Here is a 19,652-nt window from a genome sequence, read left to right on the forward strand (position 1 = left end):
TTCAATCTGGTGACAGGTACTTTACTACACAGGAACCACGATAGACTCATCTGTGCCCTGAGAAATGTCAATAACCAATGGAAATATGATTGCATCTTTTTGTGTATTTTCACCTTTAGGTGTATTTTTGATAAACTCATTTTAACTAATTGGCAGTCTAAATATTGATGCAGTGCCCATATGGGGGAGGGGAAGACGGTCCTATCCTTGCTTTCTGCTTGGAGATTCCCTTAGTCATATGACAGTTTAGTATGGTTGAAACTGGGGCCTACTCTAGTATTTGGAGCATTGATGTGCATATTTAAAATATTGAATTATGTCTTTATCATTTGATAGAGTAATTTGTCAATGACATTTCAAGATTTTGTTTTCTGCATACTGCAGTGTGGTCTTGTGCGAGCATTCTTTAGTTGGAATTCATTCAAAGTGGTTCCTCTTGCAGACCATCTGGAAGTCCACATTTTCCAAAGTGTCCTGAAATGTACCAATCTTGATTAATCCTGTTTTAGTTCCTCCCGATCCACAATCTTTTTTTAATTCTGTCTTTACCAGCCAGGTCTCTTGGTGGGGGTGCCGGGTATGCTGAGAGGAATGTATCAGGCCCATCTCCTCTATGGCAGGTAAGTCCAGAAGGGATACATTTATACTGTTCAATTTATTGACTCCCTGTTGGTAGTGCCATCCCCAGCAGCCACTCATTACACACCCAGAAATTCAGTGATAACTTACACTTGGGTATTTCAAGAATGTTTGACTTCTTGCCATGGACGGGCTTAGAATCCAACTTGTTATATCCATGCAGCCGAGCCATGCCAATATACCGTAAATTCAGTGGTCGAAGTGTTCTAAATGAAGTACTGGAACTATGCTCCTTGATGGCCTCCCCCCACCTCCCTTGCCACACTACCTCCCCCGCAAAATCCAAACCCCCAAACAGGCACACCTCCAATTTAAGGGAAGGGTCAGTGCAGTGCACTGAAGTGCAAGTTTCAACTGCTTCCTACACTTTTATTTTAAAAGTAAACCCTTCCGGAACGGTTTCTTTTTAAAATAAAAGTATAGAAGTAGAAGGTTAAATACGAAAAAAGAGGATCACCGCTCCCACCCACTTCGACCACTGCGTAAATTGTTTTAGTTTGTAATGTATTTTGCCATCAGATCTTTTTGTGATTTGTCAGTGATCATATGTAAAATGACAAACTATAGGAGGCATACCCGATTTTCAGAGATGCTGACCAGGATATCGAAATAAGGATTTGATGAGCTGGAGCTAAAAGCAGCTGCTGTGTGTTGGGCATCAAACATTAAATAGAAGCTACCTATGGAGAATGAGGAGTTCATGAATAGCATGCCCCAAATCTAACTTAAAGACCCATTGGCCCTCATTACAACACCGGCGCTAAACCATGGCGCTATTAGCACCATGGTTGGTGTCAGTGTTGTAACGGGTCCGCCATGGTTCAATGGGGAATTACCACCCCATTCCAAGGTTGGCGGGGCGGTAATTCCCCATTGAACCATGGCCCTTCCCCATTCCCATTCTCGCCCCATAGGGCTCTATGGGAATGGGCAAGGCGCTAAGTACGGTACTGCAAATTGCGGTACCGTACTTAGCACCAAGGTCCCTTTGCGGGTCCCTACTTTAACGGCTGGTGTAGACCAGCCGTTAAGGTCGGGTCCCGCAAAGGGACCTCGTAATCAGGCGCTAATGGGTTAACGGCACCGCAGCCTTTTACGGCGCCGTTAAGCCATTAGCGCCAGGGTCGTAATGAGGCCCATTGTGTCTTCTAAACAAGTCTTTATTATCCTTTATAAACTGTGGCGAATCGTAGGAATGCATTCCGTCTCCCCAAGGGGAGTCTGCCCCCTTTGTAGGGCTAGGGAGGTGAGCCTTCTCCGCAATACCCTCCCTAGGAGTAGAGGCGAGCGGGACCTCACTGGGAGAGACTTCCCCAGTGGGGTACAAGCACTCCTGTTCCTGTGAGGAACTCCCTATGGACTCTCCTAAATTCACTTCTTCAAACATGTCAAACATGTCCCACAGGGCCTCATACAAAGAAGGAAACAGAAATTGTAAATAATCCTTAAGGGAATGTCTTTGTTCTATTGAGATGAAAATGAGACGTGTGGCTTCAAGAAGCCACGCGATGAACAGGAGAGGAGAGGAGAGGAGAAGCTAAGCTGGGCAAGGTCCACGGCTATGTCACCTCTCCAAGGGGAGGAGACTGGGAACTGCGGACAGCCTGGAAGTTTTGAACAGGCTACCAAGCTGGAGGAGGGAGGGAGGCGGGGGGAGGAGAGGGAGCGAGGAGAGGGAGGGAGCAGAGGTACAGACAGACAGACTGAGAATCCGTCAAAAGGGACAAGACCGGGAAGGGGAGGACACAAGAGGAAAAAGGCTGTGGACGAGTGAAGGAGAAACCCAGTCAGGTCAAGATGACCAGGGAATAGCCTGGAGAATAAGAGGAGGAAAAGAAGATCGTTATCGGAGTACTCCTACTCATCACAGTTGACATAACGAAGAAAGAGTGGTGAAAATAAGGGTAATCATTATGAAACCATTCATACGCGACCTAGTAAACAGAGCATAATCAAGAAAGACAAAGAGTTGTAACCAAAACCCTCTGAGACGAACCAGACTTGTTATATTCACAGTAAAGAAAGCAACAGGGAATCACAGAAAGGCCATAGAACCCTATCCTGGGACAAGGGAAGAACAAATATTGGAGAAAGAAGAAAGTAATCAACCAAGAATACACTGATAAGAGGAAACGGATCAGTATCAAATCAAGAGTTCCATATCAAGAAGAATAAGAGCAGTAAAGTTCTAAAAGCTGTCTGAACTAGTTAAAGCGGTCACAAAGAACTATTTATTTATTTTTGTATTTGTACAGTGCTATCGCCTAAGGGCATCTAGGTGCTAGGGAGCATATGGAGAGACTAACGTGCACAGATCATTCAAACTAAAACAGATAAGTCTTAAGAGCTTTCTGAAAACTAAAATGATCAATAATTTCATGAAGCTGAAAGGAAGAGATTTCCATAAGGTAGGAGCAAGCAGAGAGAGAGAATGATCTCCAGCACGTGCTCTACGAAACCTTGGAACCTTCAGAATAAACAGATGGGATGATAGCCAAGGCCTCAATGGGATATAGTGAGTCAATTTAGTTTGAAGACAGAGCGCACCCGATTAATGAATCGCGCAATATGTAATACATAGAATCTTAAGTTCTCAGGGTACAAAAGGGAGAACCTTTTTCAAAAGTTTCAGTTTACAAAAACCAAAATGACAAAGAAATCTGGGCACCTCTTGAGTCTGAGGGTAAAAGTTTAATCCCAAAGCTTTTTTCAGCTACACTAGTGGCAAAACAAGATCCCCATGAATCGGGCCAAAACTCAGCATTCCATGCCACTTTGGGGTTAGCAGAAACCTTCACCAAATTTTGTTTTGTCCTCATTTATTATCAGAAAGTTGCTCGGCATCCAGTATTTTATAGCCGTTAAGCATTGTTTTTTAATTTCGCAGGGCAGGGTGAAGGGCATGGGGGTACGGATTCTGGCGCATCAAGGAGAGAAAGTAGCTGAGTCATCCGCATAAGTCTTGAAATGCACATCATGTTCAGCAATAGTCAGCCAAAGGTCTAAGATAAAGATTAAAAAGAAGCGGGGAAGAGAAGATCCCTGAGGAACACCACATGAGTGCTGTAGGTGTAGATCGAAAAGGAAGGAGAGATGCCATTTGAGTGCAATGTGTGAGAAAAGAAACACGCTAAACGAAGCCAGATATGCCAGAGTTTTCCAGAAAACAAAGAAGGATACTGTGATCAATGGTATCAAAGGCGCAGCAGAGGTCAAGGAGAATCAATATTCTGACCTTGCCGTGGTCCTCAAGCAGAGCTAGATCATCCAAAATGGAAATCATAACTGTACACATCAGGGGTCAGAAACAAGATTGAGAAGGGTGTAAAAGTGTTAGAACCCAAAACCAGAAAAAGTGTTCCCTCCGGAAAGGAGAGGTCCGGACCGCCCACAGTAGCAAAAGAATTCTTCCTACTGTTGTAACTCACTGCTGTTCTAAAATAACAGACAGAGAGATCAAGCAGTCGGAAGAGGAGACACGCCCAGGATTCACCTGCTGTAGAGAACAGAAATGAGTAACAATTAATGACTGTAACTGGTGTACTAACAACCCGAGACCCAGTAGAAACAAGACCCACCTGGATGGAGTCTTGTATTAATAGCTGGTCAATCAAGGGTGAAGGTGAAAAGTCCCCAGTGTCTCAGTACCGGTTTCTATAACAAATAGCAATAGATAAGGACCTAGCAGACAGAAATAAGCAGTTCTACAATAATACAGAAAACAAACTGTTCTTACCACTAACCCAGACTGGAACCTTCCTCTTGTCCATACACAGTTCCGCAGTGTAGATGGTAGGTTGGGAGGTGAAGAGAAGGTAATCCAGGACTAGCCCGATGGCACGAGGATGCCTAGGATGTCCCACTTCCAAGTACCAACCTTATCCCGACGGAACAAGGACACCTCTAGCACTGACAGCAAGCGTCTCTAGTCCTGGTGCTACGGTTCTTTTGGGCAAGAGGCAATAATGTGATACTGGTTTCAACTAGATGTATGCAGGGTGTGGTGATTCCAGATCCTAGGATGCATAAGAAGGTCCAAAATCCAAACGCTTAGACAAAAGAGAGATCCGTGAGGCTTTCAGAGGTCAGCAACGAGTAGGCAATGATAAACAGATCGCAATCCAATAAACCGTTCCTTGTGGCGTTCCGAGTTCGGTAATGTGCAGGCAAAAAAAAACAGAGCGTAGTTCAAAACAGGTCTGTGAAAGCGTTACATGTCAGGCAAAGAGAAACAAAGGCAAAACCAAACTTAGTGCAAGGCAAGTCTGTAAAGCGTTCAGAGTTCGAGAGTGAAGAAGGCAGCAGAAGGGAGGGGGACAGATTGGAAGAAGTAAGGCAACAAGATGACAAACGAGGGGGGATACAGGATACAAGAACTGTGAGCAGCGTAACTCCAAAGGGTCATAACTTCATTCAAAAGTGCCGGTCAGCTGTTGGAGGCGGGGTTAAGTAACCCTACGAAGGCGTTCCCGTACAACACGACAGACAGCTGATAAGTCACTTCCGGGTGAAAGCCGTGTCCCTACAAGTGTGACTGGTCGTCATAACGACCTGTATCCCAACCAGAACGGAGGATTGGGACCACAGGAGAAGCTTGACATGAAAACGACCTTGTGAGTGGATGTCCTTACCCAGATTTCGGACATGTTTCCGCCCCCAAAGGGATATCTACTCCCCATTTAGCATGAAAACGGGCCAAGAGACGAGGAGCATTGATGTTACTGATAGGCTCCCACATCCGGTCTTCGGGACCATATCCCTTCCAGTCAATAAGATAGTACCTGACAACATCCCGTAACTCCGTGTCCAAGATAGCCTTGACCTCGAACTCCTCCGAATCCTGAACAGGCAACAACCGGGAGCGAGACGGAAGCCGCATAGCAGGGTATGACAGGGCTTCAATAGGGATACATGGAACACAGGATGTATTTTCCAGGACCGGGGCAGAGCCAGTTTCACCACCAAAGGGCTAATGACCCAGACTATTGAGTAGGTACCCACAAATCGTGGAAGCAATGGACAGCGCCCAGATATCTGTAGGTTTTATGTGGACAACCCTGCCTTCATACCTGCCTCATAAACCGGGGCCGGAGATCGATGTTGTCAGCATGTATCTTGGCTTTGACTTGAGCCTCACGCAAGTGGACACCAATGCTTTCGTGGACCGCCACGAGTTCCCTGATGCAATCGGAAACAGCTGGATGATTTGGGGGCAATAACGGATCCATGGGCAGGCACCGCGGGTGTTGTCCATACAGAGCATAAAACGGCGACACACTGGTGGAAATGTGCAGTGAATTGTTATAAGCAAATTCTTCCGCACCTAACACTGATAGCCATGTTTCCTGGTGCTGCAGGAGAAGACAACGGAGATACTGCTTCAGTTTCGCATTTAGCCTTTCGGTTTGGCCGTCCGTTTACAGATGGTAAGCTGTGGAGTACCGATCCTTTATCCCAAAAGCAGCGGTAAGAGAAGTCCAGAAATGGGAGGGGAACTGTGAACCTTGATCAGAAACAATAATGGACGGGAGACCAAAAAAACAGAAAACATGTTTTAGGAACATGTCTGCCAGGATGGGTGCCGTGGGGAGACCCCGACAAGGCACAAACAAGGCCATTTTAGAGAAAAAGTCCACCACCACCCAAATGGTATTGTACCCCTGAACTATAGGGAGTTCCACGATGAAGTCCATGGGCAACATCGTCCAGGGACGTTGGGGTACCAGCAGTGGTTGTAAAAGACCTACGGGTCTAGCTGGGTTGGTTTTACATTGGGCACAGACAGAACACGCCTGGATGAATTCCTGCACGTCTTGACGCATGGTGGGCCACCAGCACCATCTTTGCATAAGGTCAAGGGTCTTCCGTTGGCCCGGATGCGCTGCATACATAGTATCATGACACCATGACATAGCCGTATGGCAGGTTATTGCATCCGGAAAAAACAATCGTCCTTGAATATAAGGCAATGCATCGACTACGTCGAGGTTATACTCTGTGATTTCCGGAGGTTTGCTCGACACCCATACTTGTATTGATGCTCTCAGGGTCGGCTGTGGTGTGCAAGCACATGCGATTTGAGTTGGGAGTAGTGGTGTTTCTTCATCCCCAGGCACCGGTGTAGACCCATGCATACAAGAAAGCGCATCAGCTTTGGTATGTAGCAAACCAGGACGATAAGTGACAGTAAAATCAAACATGGAGAAAAACACATGACATCTGGCATGTCGTGAGGTACAGCATTTCACTGACTTCATGGCTAGTAGGTTCTGATGGTTGGTATAAACCTGGACCGGGGGTGCTGCACCAAGCAAGTGGTGTCTCCATTCTTTGAAGGCATCACGTATAGCCAGTAGTTCTCGTTCAGTGGTTGTATAATACTGTTCATAGGCCGTAAGCTTCCTTGAATAGAATGCCACCGGATGAAGTTTGTCTGTATCACCACAGGGTTGCGACAACACAATATTGCAATCCCTGAGGTGTCTGCCTCCAAACTAAAAGGCAGGTCAGGGTTAGGATGCTGCAACACCAGTGCCAAGGTAAATGCAGACTTGAGCACATCAAAAGCAGCTTGAGCTTTACAGGACCATGCAACGTTTCGTTTGTTGCTCGTCAGGGAAGTAAGAGGAGCAACCATACCCAAAAATGTCCTTATGAAGCGCCTATAAAAGTTTGCAAACCCTAAGGATTGCAGAGCTTTTACGTTCTCCGGAACCGGACAGTCGAGAACTGCCTTCACTTTGGCTTGAGTCATGCGTACTCCGTTACTGGTCAGTTCGTCTCCAAGGAATTCCACCTCCGTCATGTGGAAGATGCATTTCTCTAGTTTGGCAAAAAGGCAATTGTCTCTCAAACGTTGCAAAACAGACTGTACATGAGAGACATGTTGATGATAAGACGAGGAGTAGATCAGAATGTCGGCCAAATAGACAACCAAGAATCTGTTGTTCATGTCCCTGAAAACATTGTTCATAAAGTTTTGAAACGTTGCGGGGGCGTTGCAGAGCCCAAAAGTCATGACACAATATTCGAACATCCCAAACCGCGTCTTGAAAGCTGTCTTCCATTCTTCCCCTTCGCGAATACGAACCAGATTGTATGCCCCTCATAAATCTAGCTTTGAAAAGATGACAGAGGAGCCCAGCTGATCTAATAAGGCATTGATCAAAGGTAAGGGGTACTGGTTGCGAATGGTCACAGCGTTCAGGGCCCTGTAATCTATACAGGGTCTCAGGTCCCCTTCTTTCTTGGGAACGAAAAAAAATGGCGAGGCAGTCGGAGAACGAGAAGGGCGAATAAAGCCAGTGCTTAAAGCTTTGTCGATATATTCCTTGAGTATTGCAGTCTCCTTTCGGGTGAGGGAATATATACGCCCGTTAGGTATGCTTGCCCCAGGAATCAGATCAATAGGGGAGTCCTACGGCCGATGTGGTGGTGGTAGTTCTGCCATATGTCAAACACGTCCCTAAAGCCCTCGTACTCTTAAGGCAAAATAGACGAGGACACAGCACCCACAACCAAAGCGACAGGGACTAGGAGTCTGAAGCCTGGCTCTGTCTAGACAGTTAGCCTCAAAGTAGTTGGATGGGAAGCCGACTTCAGGTTTCTGCCAATCGATGTCAGGATTATGCAGACACAGCCATGGAAGACCAAGGATAACCTTGAATTGTGGGGCGACGATGAGATAGAAAACAATGGTTTCTGTATGGCCGTTTTCAGTGACCATTAACCTCTCCACTGTACGCTCTGTCACCAGCCCCAAGACCAGAGTGGTCCCATCCACTGCGTTTACTGCCTCAGGCTTTTCTTTGGGACGTGTGGGCATGCTTGTTTCTTGAGCATACGAAATAGCCATACAATTGCCAGTGGCACCAGCATCTATGATGACTAAGGCAGTCCAAGGCTGCCCTGACGCATAGGAAAGCGTGATAGAGAGGGAAAAAGGAGCGTACCCTTGCTAGGTCTAGGATCCAAACATGGTAGACTCGGCAGATGGAGCCCATCTTCTACCGAGCCTTGGAGTTTCCTGATTTCTTGGCAGGCTTTTTGGGGCATGAACGGATGAAATGCTCCGAGAGGAGCCACAATAGAAACAGAGGTTTTTTAGCCTCCGGTCTTCTCTCTATGCCGGGGTGAGGGGTCCACATACAGCACCTATTTGCATGAGTTCTGGATCATGAGAGAGCGGTTCTGGTCTGGGTTGAACGGGAACCACTGGTCTTTTTTCCCCTTTCCTTTCTGCTTTCCTGGCATCTATTTGCAAAACCAGGTCTAGTAACTCCGAAAAGTCTGTTGGCACAACCGGAACTGTGGCCAACGCATCCTTAAGGGCCTCAGACAAGCCCTTGTAAAATACGGCTGCTTTTTTATCCTCTGGCTAACTGGTTTCTGCAACCAGCTGATTGAACCTAGCCAGATAGGTGAGAAGGAGTGTATCTCCTTGTCGTAAGTTCAATAGCTCGAGGTCAGTTGCTTGTGTCTTATACCGTGTCGAAGACACGACCCATGGCACTTGTGAGGGCATTGCACTCATATAAAATGAAGCTGTTTTCCTCTGAGGAGGAGGATGAGGTGATCAGACCACAGGACCGTCATAGGATTAAAAACTGCAGTCAAAGATTCATCTGAGAAATTCAAATCAAGTACATAATCCCTTTGATGGGTGGGCAGGTGGTTGCGTAAATTAAAGTGAGTATCGGCAACTCAATCAAATTGCTAGCATGGGAGTCCGTAGGATAGTTAATCACCTATATGAATGAGGTTAGGGTGATTTGGATCAAAATCTGAGACAAGTTGGGTAAAATTATAAGTAAAACTGGCTGAAGAATGAGGAAGGGTCCGGCAAACAGGTAGTATATCTATATGGTCATTGAGAGAAATCTGAAACCGAATCAGAAAATCTTCACAAGGCAGGGTATGTGACCATATAATTGAATTACAATTGACCGCAAATTGAAGCCAGACCTCTGCCAGTAAGCGGAGGGGCCCTGTCTAAATGCAGAATTATATAGTTTAGCAGTAGCATCTGCATAATGTCAGGGTCGGAGGCAGGAGTAAGACAAGTTTCTGTCAAACATAAAATGTCAGGGGAGAAATCAGTTAAGAGTATGAACATCATCTCGGTGGGCCACTGCTGACCTAGCATTAATCAAAAACCCAGTGAGGAGTAGGGATAAAGAGACATTGGTCAACCACATTTTTATGGGGGTGTTCTACCTTTCCTCTTGAAGACCAGCAAACGATGAGTGCATTAGACCCACGAGGGATAGGACCAGAGAATCCCAAAGGAAAGCTAGTGTCCATCGGAGCAAGGGACGGCAGAATACTACGCGAGTAATGATATGTAGAATCCCTGTTGCAATTTAAAGAACTGCTAGATGCCACGGGTATACATAAGGGGCAATTTCTGCTACATAGGACTGTGCTAAGTACAATAAAGGGGAGGTGGCCATCTGTCACGGAGGACACAATAGGGTGTGAAGACACTGAAACATTAATACATTTCTCGGAGGGAGCGCACGCTACTTCCAGAATATATGAGCTACTGATAGATTGCAACTCAAGAGTCGAATTGAAGTGCAGGGGAAGATGGGAAAAGGAATTGGGGAAATCATTTGTGGACAAGAGTGGCAAAGCATAGTCTTATACCATACAAAGTTTCTAGAAATGCCAGGCTGCATCCGATTCAACTCTACATTACATAAAGGGCACATCTAACGCCAGCTGCAATAGCAAGGTTCAAAGGGGCGGGTTATCGGGCTTGTTCCAAATGTAAGGAAGAGAACGTAGGCATGATACAGATGTTCTGGGAATGTCATGTTATACAGGTATTTTGGAGGAGAGTGGCAAATAAAGTTGACCCAGGAGGCATTAACCTTGACATCCAATCCCGGAGGCATGTATGTTGGGCCTCTTTAAGAGAAGCACGAAGCATAAAACCATGGTGAAGATCAACCACCTAATTTATATACTAACTAAAAGCAGCATAGCCATGCAGTGGAAAGCAACTAAGGTATCAAGGATTGACAGATGGTGGGAAGACCTGAGGAAATGGGCAACAGCAGAAACGGGAGTGTGGGAGAAGGCACTTGGAGAGCAGAAATGATAACTTGGAACAGACAGGGAAGTTCAAGGGTGAACAATGGAACTGAAACTTGAAGTATATGATTATTTTTACTACTGTATTGTCATTGTTACAAGTTGAAAACGAATAAAGATATTTAAAAAAAATAATCGGATCATACTGTGTCCTGAATAACATTGCAGTGTGCAAAGGTGTACATGCAGACCTAGTACCTGCCCCAGTCCAGAGTACAAGCCAGGCCACCAATCTGTCGGAGGAGGACAAATGGCAGGCACAGCCTGCACAAACTCACCTGCCTTAGACACCCATGGAAACCGACAATTGGCCATGCCAACACATCGCAAACATGCACGCCTCCACACTTAGCCCTGCACTGCACCACAAAGCACTGGACACATACATACAACCCTTAAATTCCATAAAGGAAGGCCATGGAGTAAGCAGGAATCAACAGCAACTCCATTGCACACAGCAGCCCTCAAACCACCATGTAGCCCTCAGCACAACTGGATCCAGCATCAATGTCCACACACAAACCTAAACCACCACACATGCAGCCTACATGACATGATGCACATGATCAATCATCTGCATGCCGTACCCAGAACAATGACTAATTTTGCACGGCACATCGTGACGCAACTACTGTACAGGCCAACCGAGTCAAACACTCCCCAGCCCCGTAACAATACGTCACACTGGAGGACCAACAAACACATTGGCTGACTTGACATGCTCTACGTAAAGTGGAGAAAACGCCATCCCCCGACGGAACATCCTCCATCCACCCATCGTCCTGAAGCAGGCAATGGCAAAGCCTTACACAATACTCACTCACCAGGCACTTGCGCACAAGGCACAGAGGTACACTGGGACACATCAGAGAGGGCACATGGGGGAGAAACGCATTACCATACTGCTTGGATGTGGTGCCATTACGTACGGCTGGAACTTCAACCACAATGACATCACATGAGCGCATGGACAGGACACAGCATTTAATTGGAGCATGAGTCTGTGTTCCAGTGGAGTGAGCAAAGCTAACATTCCACCACCGAAAATTGCATAATAAACCACTGGAACACTGTGTGACTAGACCTTGGGATGCACACATGATGGACCACGGCCTACTGAAGTGACGATCAGCACCCCACGAGATGCATTGGTCCCACTAAGTACAGGGTCAGAAGGCAGAAACATCATCAAAGCAATGGAGGGGTGGGGACACGGGTCATCCAAGTGTGATTTCCAAAAGTGTACCGCCAAGGAACAGCCAGGGTATGCACTGATGAAGGCTGTGTAACTACAGGACACAACATGCTGAACGTCAGTATCAACGTATGCAACCACAGAAAACGCACAACTCATGATTACATTCAGTATCAACATATGCAACCACAGAAAACGCACAACTCATGATTACATCACATCGCTGGCATCAAGGACACTGTTAGTGAGGGCTGGCGTGAACTGCAAATGATGCACCCTGCATATCTGCACTGCCTGGTAGGAGAGATCAGGGGAGAGGGCACTGCTTGGAACCACGCTGACACACCAGAAAGATCCACCCACACCATGGCAACTACTCCACTTCGCCCACATAATTATGTACAGCACCACACCCACCCACTTCGGACAACACTCCTCCCCATATGTGAGCCTTCAACATCCCTCCACCCAACATGACAGCCCATGACCAACACAGCAAAAGTGTGAACATCGCTGTACCTTGCTTACCCGACATAAGACACCACCCCCAGACGGCCTGTCATAAAGTACCACAACACATTAACCAGTAGATTGCAACAGAACCCCTGCATGATTCCCATGGAGTGGCACATCACCCCACAAACCCGCTTGCACACACCACCCCTTCATAGCCATTCGGCATGCAAATGAGAGAAGTAGCACAAAACCATGTTTACGCAAGAGCACCAGCATGAGCAACAGCCACCATGCACAACACGCAGACATGTTCTTGGCACCAGGGGTGACTGTACACTATATTTCAAATCACGCAGAGGTAGCACAAGTGTCTCGGTTACCATGCATAACACAGCATGCAGGCTAATGAGCCCGTACATGTCGCTGTGCATAATCAACAATGAGCCGCAAAATGGCAGGTGGATGGCAGTCACTTCTCTGAAAAATCAATTTTCTGGGTCAAATATACTGCAACAGCGACAGACAGCAACAATATATCCAGGGACAAGGAGAGAGAAGGCAGTCAGAAGCCAAAATGGGGCATGATACCCCATCCCTCCCCACAGCTTGCAGCAGGACATATACATGGAGCCATGATAGTTAAGAAGTGCTTATATCAGGTCCCGAAGGATGGACTTGTGATGGCATCCCTTCTTTGTGCACAAGTCCAACGCTAGCCCTATAAAACATACAGGCATATGTTCATGTAAGGGCTCACAATGTACACAATTGTTCATCATGGGAGATACAGGTACACACATACTCACAACATTACCCACCTGTACTCCGAATGCATCCTGAAGCGGAAACGGCCTGGTGTCCACGGTACACCCCTTCCAGGCCCTAACTGTGCAAAATGCTAGCAAGATGGAAAAGGGCACACATATTCATAGTCATCCGGGAAAGGACCCCTTACACCCACACTCATTCTACCGAGGGATTGCATCTACAACTCCCTCTCTACTAATCAGTTTACAGTCCCCTTCTTGCACTTATTGACACCCGCGCCTTATTCTTGCAATTACCAAACTCTGGCAACACTACCTATTATTGTTTTGATCACGTGTTCAGCACTTTGCATTCCTCCCCTGCCCCTTGCACTCTCCCCATTCCCTCTCCCCTGCACTTGCGCGTTATCAATGTCACTGGGCCTAGTAAGATCGTTGTTTACGTCCTCCCTTCTTCCCCTCTTTGCCTTGTCGCCCTCTGAAACACTTGTGCGTGGGCGCGATATAAATAAAATATCATATATCATAGGCAGCACTAAATAGTGTGTCCATCACTGTTGCAGAAGATCCTTTCAGCCCACAAGGTTGCCATAAACGCCCCATTCACCTTATCGACATACCAGTGTTAGGCAGAATTACATGCAGTACCCTTTGGGAACACTACACACAATTAAGACTACAGGTGTAAGCACAATCTCACCTTTGGTACAAGCCTGTACTATAGCAGTGGCTGAGCAGCCAGACTTATCTCAAGAGGGATGTGAGCAGTACAAGATGTTACACAAAGGACTTGCAATCACAGTAGTTCAAGCAAACACTTACTCAAGGTATAATACACTACAGTACACAACCAATAAGTTTCTGAACGAGTTAGGCTCCCCTGAAGTGGGAGCAAAATGGCACTTCAGTAACTTTCAAAAGGGGTAGAAAGACAAAGGTTATACGAATCAAACAGTTACTTTCAGAGGCAGGGCAAATAGTTTCAGTTCACTACAAGAGGCAATTCGATTCAACAGTCCTGGGCCAAAGTCAATTGTTCAGTGTCTTGGATAGGATAGCACAGTTCTGGTAGTAAACAGTTAAGTCTTTGCCAATGTTCTTAGAAGTAGTTTGCCAGAAAAAGTTATATGTCGGGTTAGGAGCAAACAAGACTCCAAAGTTGTGAAAGTTTCACAAACTTTCACTGCAGCAGAAAGGATTTCCACACCGCGTTTGCACAGTACTTTATGGATGAAGAAAAGCTGTAGCTGAGGCAGTTGTTCCTGGCAGTTCCTGCAGATCTCGCTGTTCCTGAGCTTCAGTTGTGGGGACAAGAAGGACGACGTTGGGAGGTTCCTGCACTGCCCAGGGAAGAGGCCACAAGCTTGGCTAAACGTCGGTTTAAGGTGTGAGTGCCTTAAAGTCCACAAACTGGTATCCTTCTCACTGGCTATCTGGTTTTCAACAGCACTCATAAGAAAATTCGACCAATATGGAGTCAGTGTCCTGGTGGCTATCCGAGTTGGTTGTTCCCACCAGCTAAAGGGAAGAAGTCGTCCTTGAAGGGCTTCTCTGTTGAAGGCGTTTCAGGCAATTCGGACCTGCTGCAGGGCTTCACCGGGCAAACCAACGGTCCAGGAGTTGCAGCAGTCATCTTCCTTCAGCTTGTCTTCGGTTCTTTCGTTCCAGTGGTCGACTCTGTCTTCCAAGTCCCCGAGATTTGCTTTTAAACAGTTTTGTCCCATTCCTTCCAGCCTTGCTCCCACTCACCCAGCAGGGTGGCTGTCCTTGCCGGACAGTCAGCCAGCCAATCACTCCAGAGTGCATTCAGGTCTCCTAGGAGACTAAGCACAGGGAGTTTCGGGCACCTCCCTCACATCCTGTCCACCCCAGACACTCGGGCGCCAGAGGAGGGCTTCAGCACTAAAGCCTGCCAAAGGGCATCGAACAAAGGGACCAAACCTGGTTTGGCGCACAGAGTTAAACACAAGAAGGACCTTTCCTAAAAGAAACGGCAAAAAAAATGACCGGAGTCTGTTTTTACAGAGGGGTCTTGGGCACCATATAGAAAAACATAGCTGACCCGATTTTTAGCTACCAGTGTTCGCGGTTGAGAAAAATCATGTTAGTTTGTTCTAAAACCACTGCCACCAGCCATTCCAAGAGGAAAGGGTAACATTTGACTGTTCAATGAGTGTTTAGACATAGGGCATGCTAGGCAACCCCTCCAGCACTCTTTGTAAGATAGCTTGTGCTGGGTCTATGAATTTAAAAAGATTTGCAAAGTCAATTTAACTTTTCATGCACTGGGAGACGGTAGTCTGTCCCAGAGAGGGTATTTAAACCTTTGGAAGTCTGAAAGGCATCCCTGTGCTACTGCACTGAAGGTGCTGTGTGACACACAAGAAAAAGATGATGCCTTTGGAGTTTGTCTGAAAACTCCATATCCATAGAACACAAAAGTAAAACGCACATCAAAATACATGTAAGGGTGGGGAAAAAAGGCTCACACTCTTTCCAGGTAAAAATGTCAATCCTAGAAATCCAGCAATGTTGCTGGGGGTCTCAAAAGGTATGGGAAATTAGCACATTCTTGAGAATTCTCCCTAACAACCAGGAAGGTCCAAGGTCGGTGTGTTCACCCAGCATGTAGGCAGGCCATGGCAAATGCACACCGGAACACATGACACCTAACAATCTCAATCAATTGATACAACCTCATGCCCACACATCCCTCACACCCCCTGTTGGAATACCATGTGCATGACCCTTCCACGTGGTAACCTGCCGTTGCTGCACGTAATGACTCCTCAATGCGTGGACTCGACGGTAGATGATATTGGCCCGATGTATACACCTGTTCCTGGGCAGACCACCTCCATGGCTGCAAATTCCACTGTGCATCATGATGCCTTCACACAGACACTGCCATTACACATAACACACCTGCCTTGACCATGTGCAAGATCATGCTCCACATCCTTCCATTCACCACAGCCTACATGGTCACAAAGACAATGTAGAGGAGTCGTTGATGGCACACGAAAAAAACAATTCAAAAGTACATCACTCTGTGGAAAATCAATGGGGAAAATGGCGCACACGTACATGGCCAGGAAATAAATGTATGTAAGGATGAGTGCAGGTAAATTAAACATACAGTGAAGGTGTAGTCCACGGTACAAGTGGGCAACAGAAAATGAAGAAAAATAAACAATATACAAGGCACACTGTCCAGGGAGAGTGGAATAGGATGGACACAATGGGCAAAAACAAATTCAATCACAGGTCTCCTTCTGAATCACTGTCCCCAACTACTACCACCTCCACCTCATCTTCCTTCAAATTGCCATGCTGGGGCCACTGGCTTGGCAAGATGGAGGAAAGTGAGCAGGAGGGGCCCGCTGTGTGTTTCCACTGACCACCCCTGGGCATAGGAGTTAGTGACCGAAAGCTCAGGCAACCTGTGAGGCAAAGGAGCTGTCTGTGTGGCGATGGATGTTATTGGATGACACAGACTGCACCCTCAATTCCCCTATGTCTGCGTGCAATTCGGCCCTCAACCCTGCAACTGCCTCCCTCAAAGCCCTCTGTTCCTGCAACTGTCACTCCCCTGATTCCTCCACCTCCCTTGCCACCTCATGCAGGACCCCCATCAACTGTTGGTAGTAGTCAGCAATGGCACCTCCATGCATGGGGACCCAAGCCATGGCGGCATGCGTCTGGTCCCCTAAAGGTGCAGTGGCTGCAGTCGCTGGGGTGGAGACCTTGTCCTCCATAGGTGGCTGAGCTGCAGCCAGGACTGATGGTCTGGGTAGCACAATGGGCAGTGTTGGCCCCTCCCTGGCTGGTGTTGTAGGACACTGATGTGCCCCATGCAGGGCCACAGGAGGTGTACACACTGTGCTGGCCAAATCTCCAGAAGGGGGCAGGTCTCACAGTGTAACAAAGCTGTGAGACAGTCCAGGAAAGGGTGCTGGCCTCATGCAGCTGGGTGGGGTACACATGGATGAGTGGTGGGGGGTGTCAGGTGGAGCAGGAGGAGGCACATGAGCTGCAGCATACAGAGCTACGACAGTCCTTAGGGGCTACATGGCTCTCCATACCCAGTCTGGTGCAGCTCCTGTGCCACCTCATACCACACCTGGGCCTCCACATCTGACATCCTCCTCCTTGTATGTCTGTCGTAGCTCAGACACACGGGCGTCATCCTGGGCCATGGGGGTAACTGGCAATAAAGGCTGAAAGAGAGGAAAAAGGGACAGATGAGACAATGCACTCACCAACTGACGTACAGCACACACATGCCGTCTACAGGGGCAACAGACACAAGACACATTGGTACATGCAGATTATGAGACAATGCTATCTTGCGTTGGGTGTTGTGAGAACATGCATGTGGCACATACACCCAGTAAACAATGGGCATGTCATGATAATCATCGACCAGCCGTAGCAGCAGATAATGCGGAGAACACATACCAGGCACATGCATGGAGCCTTTCGATGTACAAGGCCCTCTAGTGGGCCCCCGGGGAAATCTGGCATAGGATCTGGAGTTCCAGGGGGCTGATATGGGCCCAAAGCATGGGCCAGGATGGATCATCTGGCTCTACATCCAGCAGCTTCCATGCCTTGATGCCAGTGACCTGCCTGTGGTCATCCCAGTGCGTCACCTCCTTGGTGTTACACTGGTAAACCCCAAGCATGCTGATGTGCCTTTCTTTCTTGGGACAGGACTTTGCCTGTGCTGCCGCATTGGTGTGCAGCGAGCTGTGACAGGTGAGGTGCCCATACTTGCTGAGCTCCTCTGCCCCAGGACCTCTACCTCCTGTTGGGTGAAGTTGGGGTTTCGCAATACAGGAGGTCATGAGTCATCCCCGGATGGTGAAGTTGTCCTGTTGTATGGCAGGGTTTTGGGTAGAAGGTGCTGACTGCATGGTGGGAGCAGTCATGGCTACCAGTGAGGCAGGGGCTCCCTCCCCACTAGGGTTCTCCGAAGGTCCTATGTGGCTGGAAGTCCCCATCCTCCCTCTCCTCGTCTCAACTCTGGGGAGGTCATGTGTTGGACTGGCCACAATGTTCTCGACAGGGGCATTGGGGACATGCACTCAACAGGGTGCACTGCTGCCAGTGGGCCTGGCTGTGTTCTGCTAACCTGTGGTGCACCCTCCTCTCTGATACCACTGATGGTTGAGGCACTGACTGTTGTCCTCATCAGTGGCCTGCCTGCCCCACAGACCCACAGGAGGTACCCAGAGGGTAGCACAATGGGCAGTGTTGGCCCCTCTCCGGCAGGTGTTGTAGGACACGGATGTGCCCCATGCAGAGCCACAGGAGGGGTACACACCCTGTGCACTTGTGCTGGCCAAATCTCTGGAAGGGGGCAGGTCTCACAGTGTAACAAAGCTGTGAGACAGTCTAGGTAAGGGTGCTGGCCTCATGCAGCTGGGTGGGGTACACATTGACAGAGTGTACCTCCTGTGGGTCTGTGGCATCCCTGCCTCCACAGAGTGTCCTGCTCCCTCTCATGTCAACTGTCAACAAATTGAACAGACGGACCAGTACCATTTACTTGGCGAGCTGTGCACATGCTGGCTACTGCTCAAAACTGTCATTCTGAATGTGATGTAGTGTACATAGAGGGCCACACGGGTTGTACGCTGTAACTTGCATGTATCTGCATGTGCCATGGGTACCTATGAGTGGTGACATCAGGTGTCACCTGTCCCTGATGAGTCATGCAGCGGACATGGTCCACTGGTGTGTATGCCTACCGCAATTGGTATTGCATCCATTCAATAGGCTGACTGCTAGTTTTGGCTGAGTGTGTTGGCTTTATCTGCAGATGTCATGTGCATGATATCTATGTGACAGACAGGCTGATGTATGTTCAGAATAATGTCCTTTCCATTGAGTGTCATCCGTTGTTGGGGTGTTTACTGAGGCCAGGACTGCTGAATGTCCGATCTGCACACCTTGTGGCTATGGCTATGTCTTTGTGTGCATGACACATGTTTGTGTGACTTTGCCGTTGTATGTTTCGGATGTGGGTGTGACCTGCTTCCCCATGTCTGCCCACGCATCATGGTCCTCTGATCGGTGCGTGTGGCACATGTGGAATGTGACTAACTGTGTGTTTTGCTGGCTTGCATGTGTAAACATTGCTTGAGGTGAACCAGAATGCTGTTGGGTCACTCCTGAACAGCCTATGTGCGTAAGGCATGTGGTTGATTGGTATACTGATTTTGATACACATGGGGGATGGCACAGTGGGGGAAGTTGAGGAATGAGGTGTGTGAGGTGGGGGTCGGGGGCTGCTTCCTGGACCTCCCACGTTGCCTTTTGGCCAGTGGATCACCCTGAGATGCCGAGGAGCCCAAGCTGTCCTCCTCCCCAATGGCCTGGCTACCTCCAGGCTGAATGGCACTCTGGTGAGTGGTTGGCCTGCGTGCGGGTTGTGTGCCAGTGGCCTGCAGGGCCCTATCCACCATCTCGGGGTCTCATCATTGGTGCAC

At 47.9% G+C, this 19,652-nt stretch overlaps 1 protein-coding gene across 2 annotated transcripts in view; it reads left to right on the forward strand.

The window, feature by feature from the left end:
- Positions 1–19,652, forward strand: part of GGT7 (gamma-glutamyltransferase 7) — a 1,549,331-nt gene that overhangs the window by 778,525 nt on the left and 751,154 nt on the right. For both annotated transcript variants that reach the window (XM_069652281.1, XM_069652282.1), the window contains exon 5: positions 553–620. In XM_069652281.1, coding sequence (XP_069508382.1) covers positions 553–620 — 68 coding nt within the window. The remainder of the gene's footprint in view (positions 1–552; positions 621–19,652) is intronic.

Source organism: Ambystoma mexicanum, chromosome 3p, assembly GCF_040938575.1.
Source record: "Ambystoma mexicanum isolate Mex_15411 chromosome 3p, UKY_AmexF1_1, whole genome shotgun sequence".
Lineage (NCBI taxonomy): Eukaryota > Metazoa > Chordata > Amphibia > Caudata > Ambystomatidae > Ambystoma > Ambystoma mexicanum.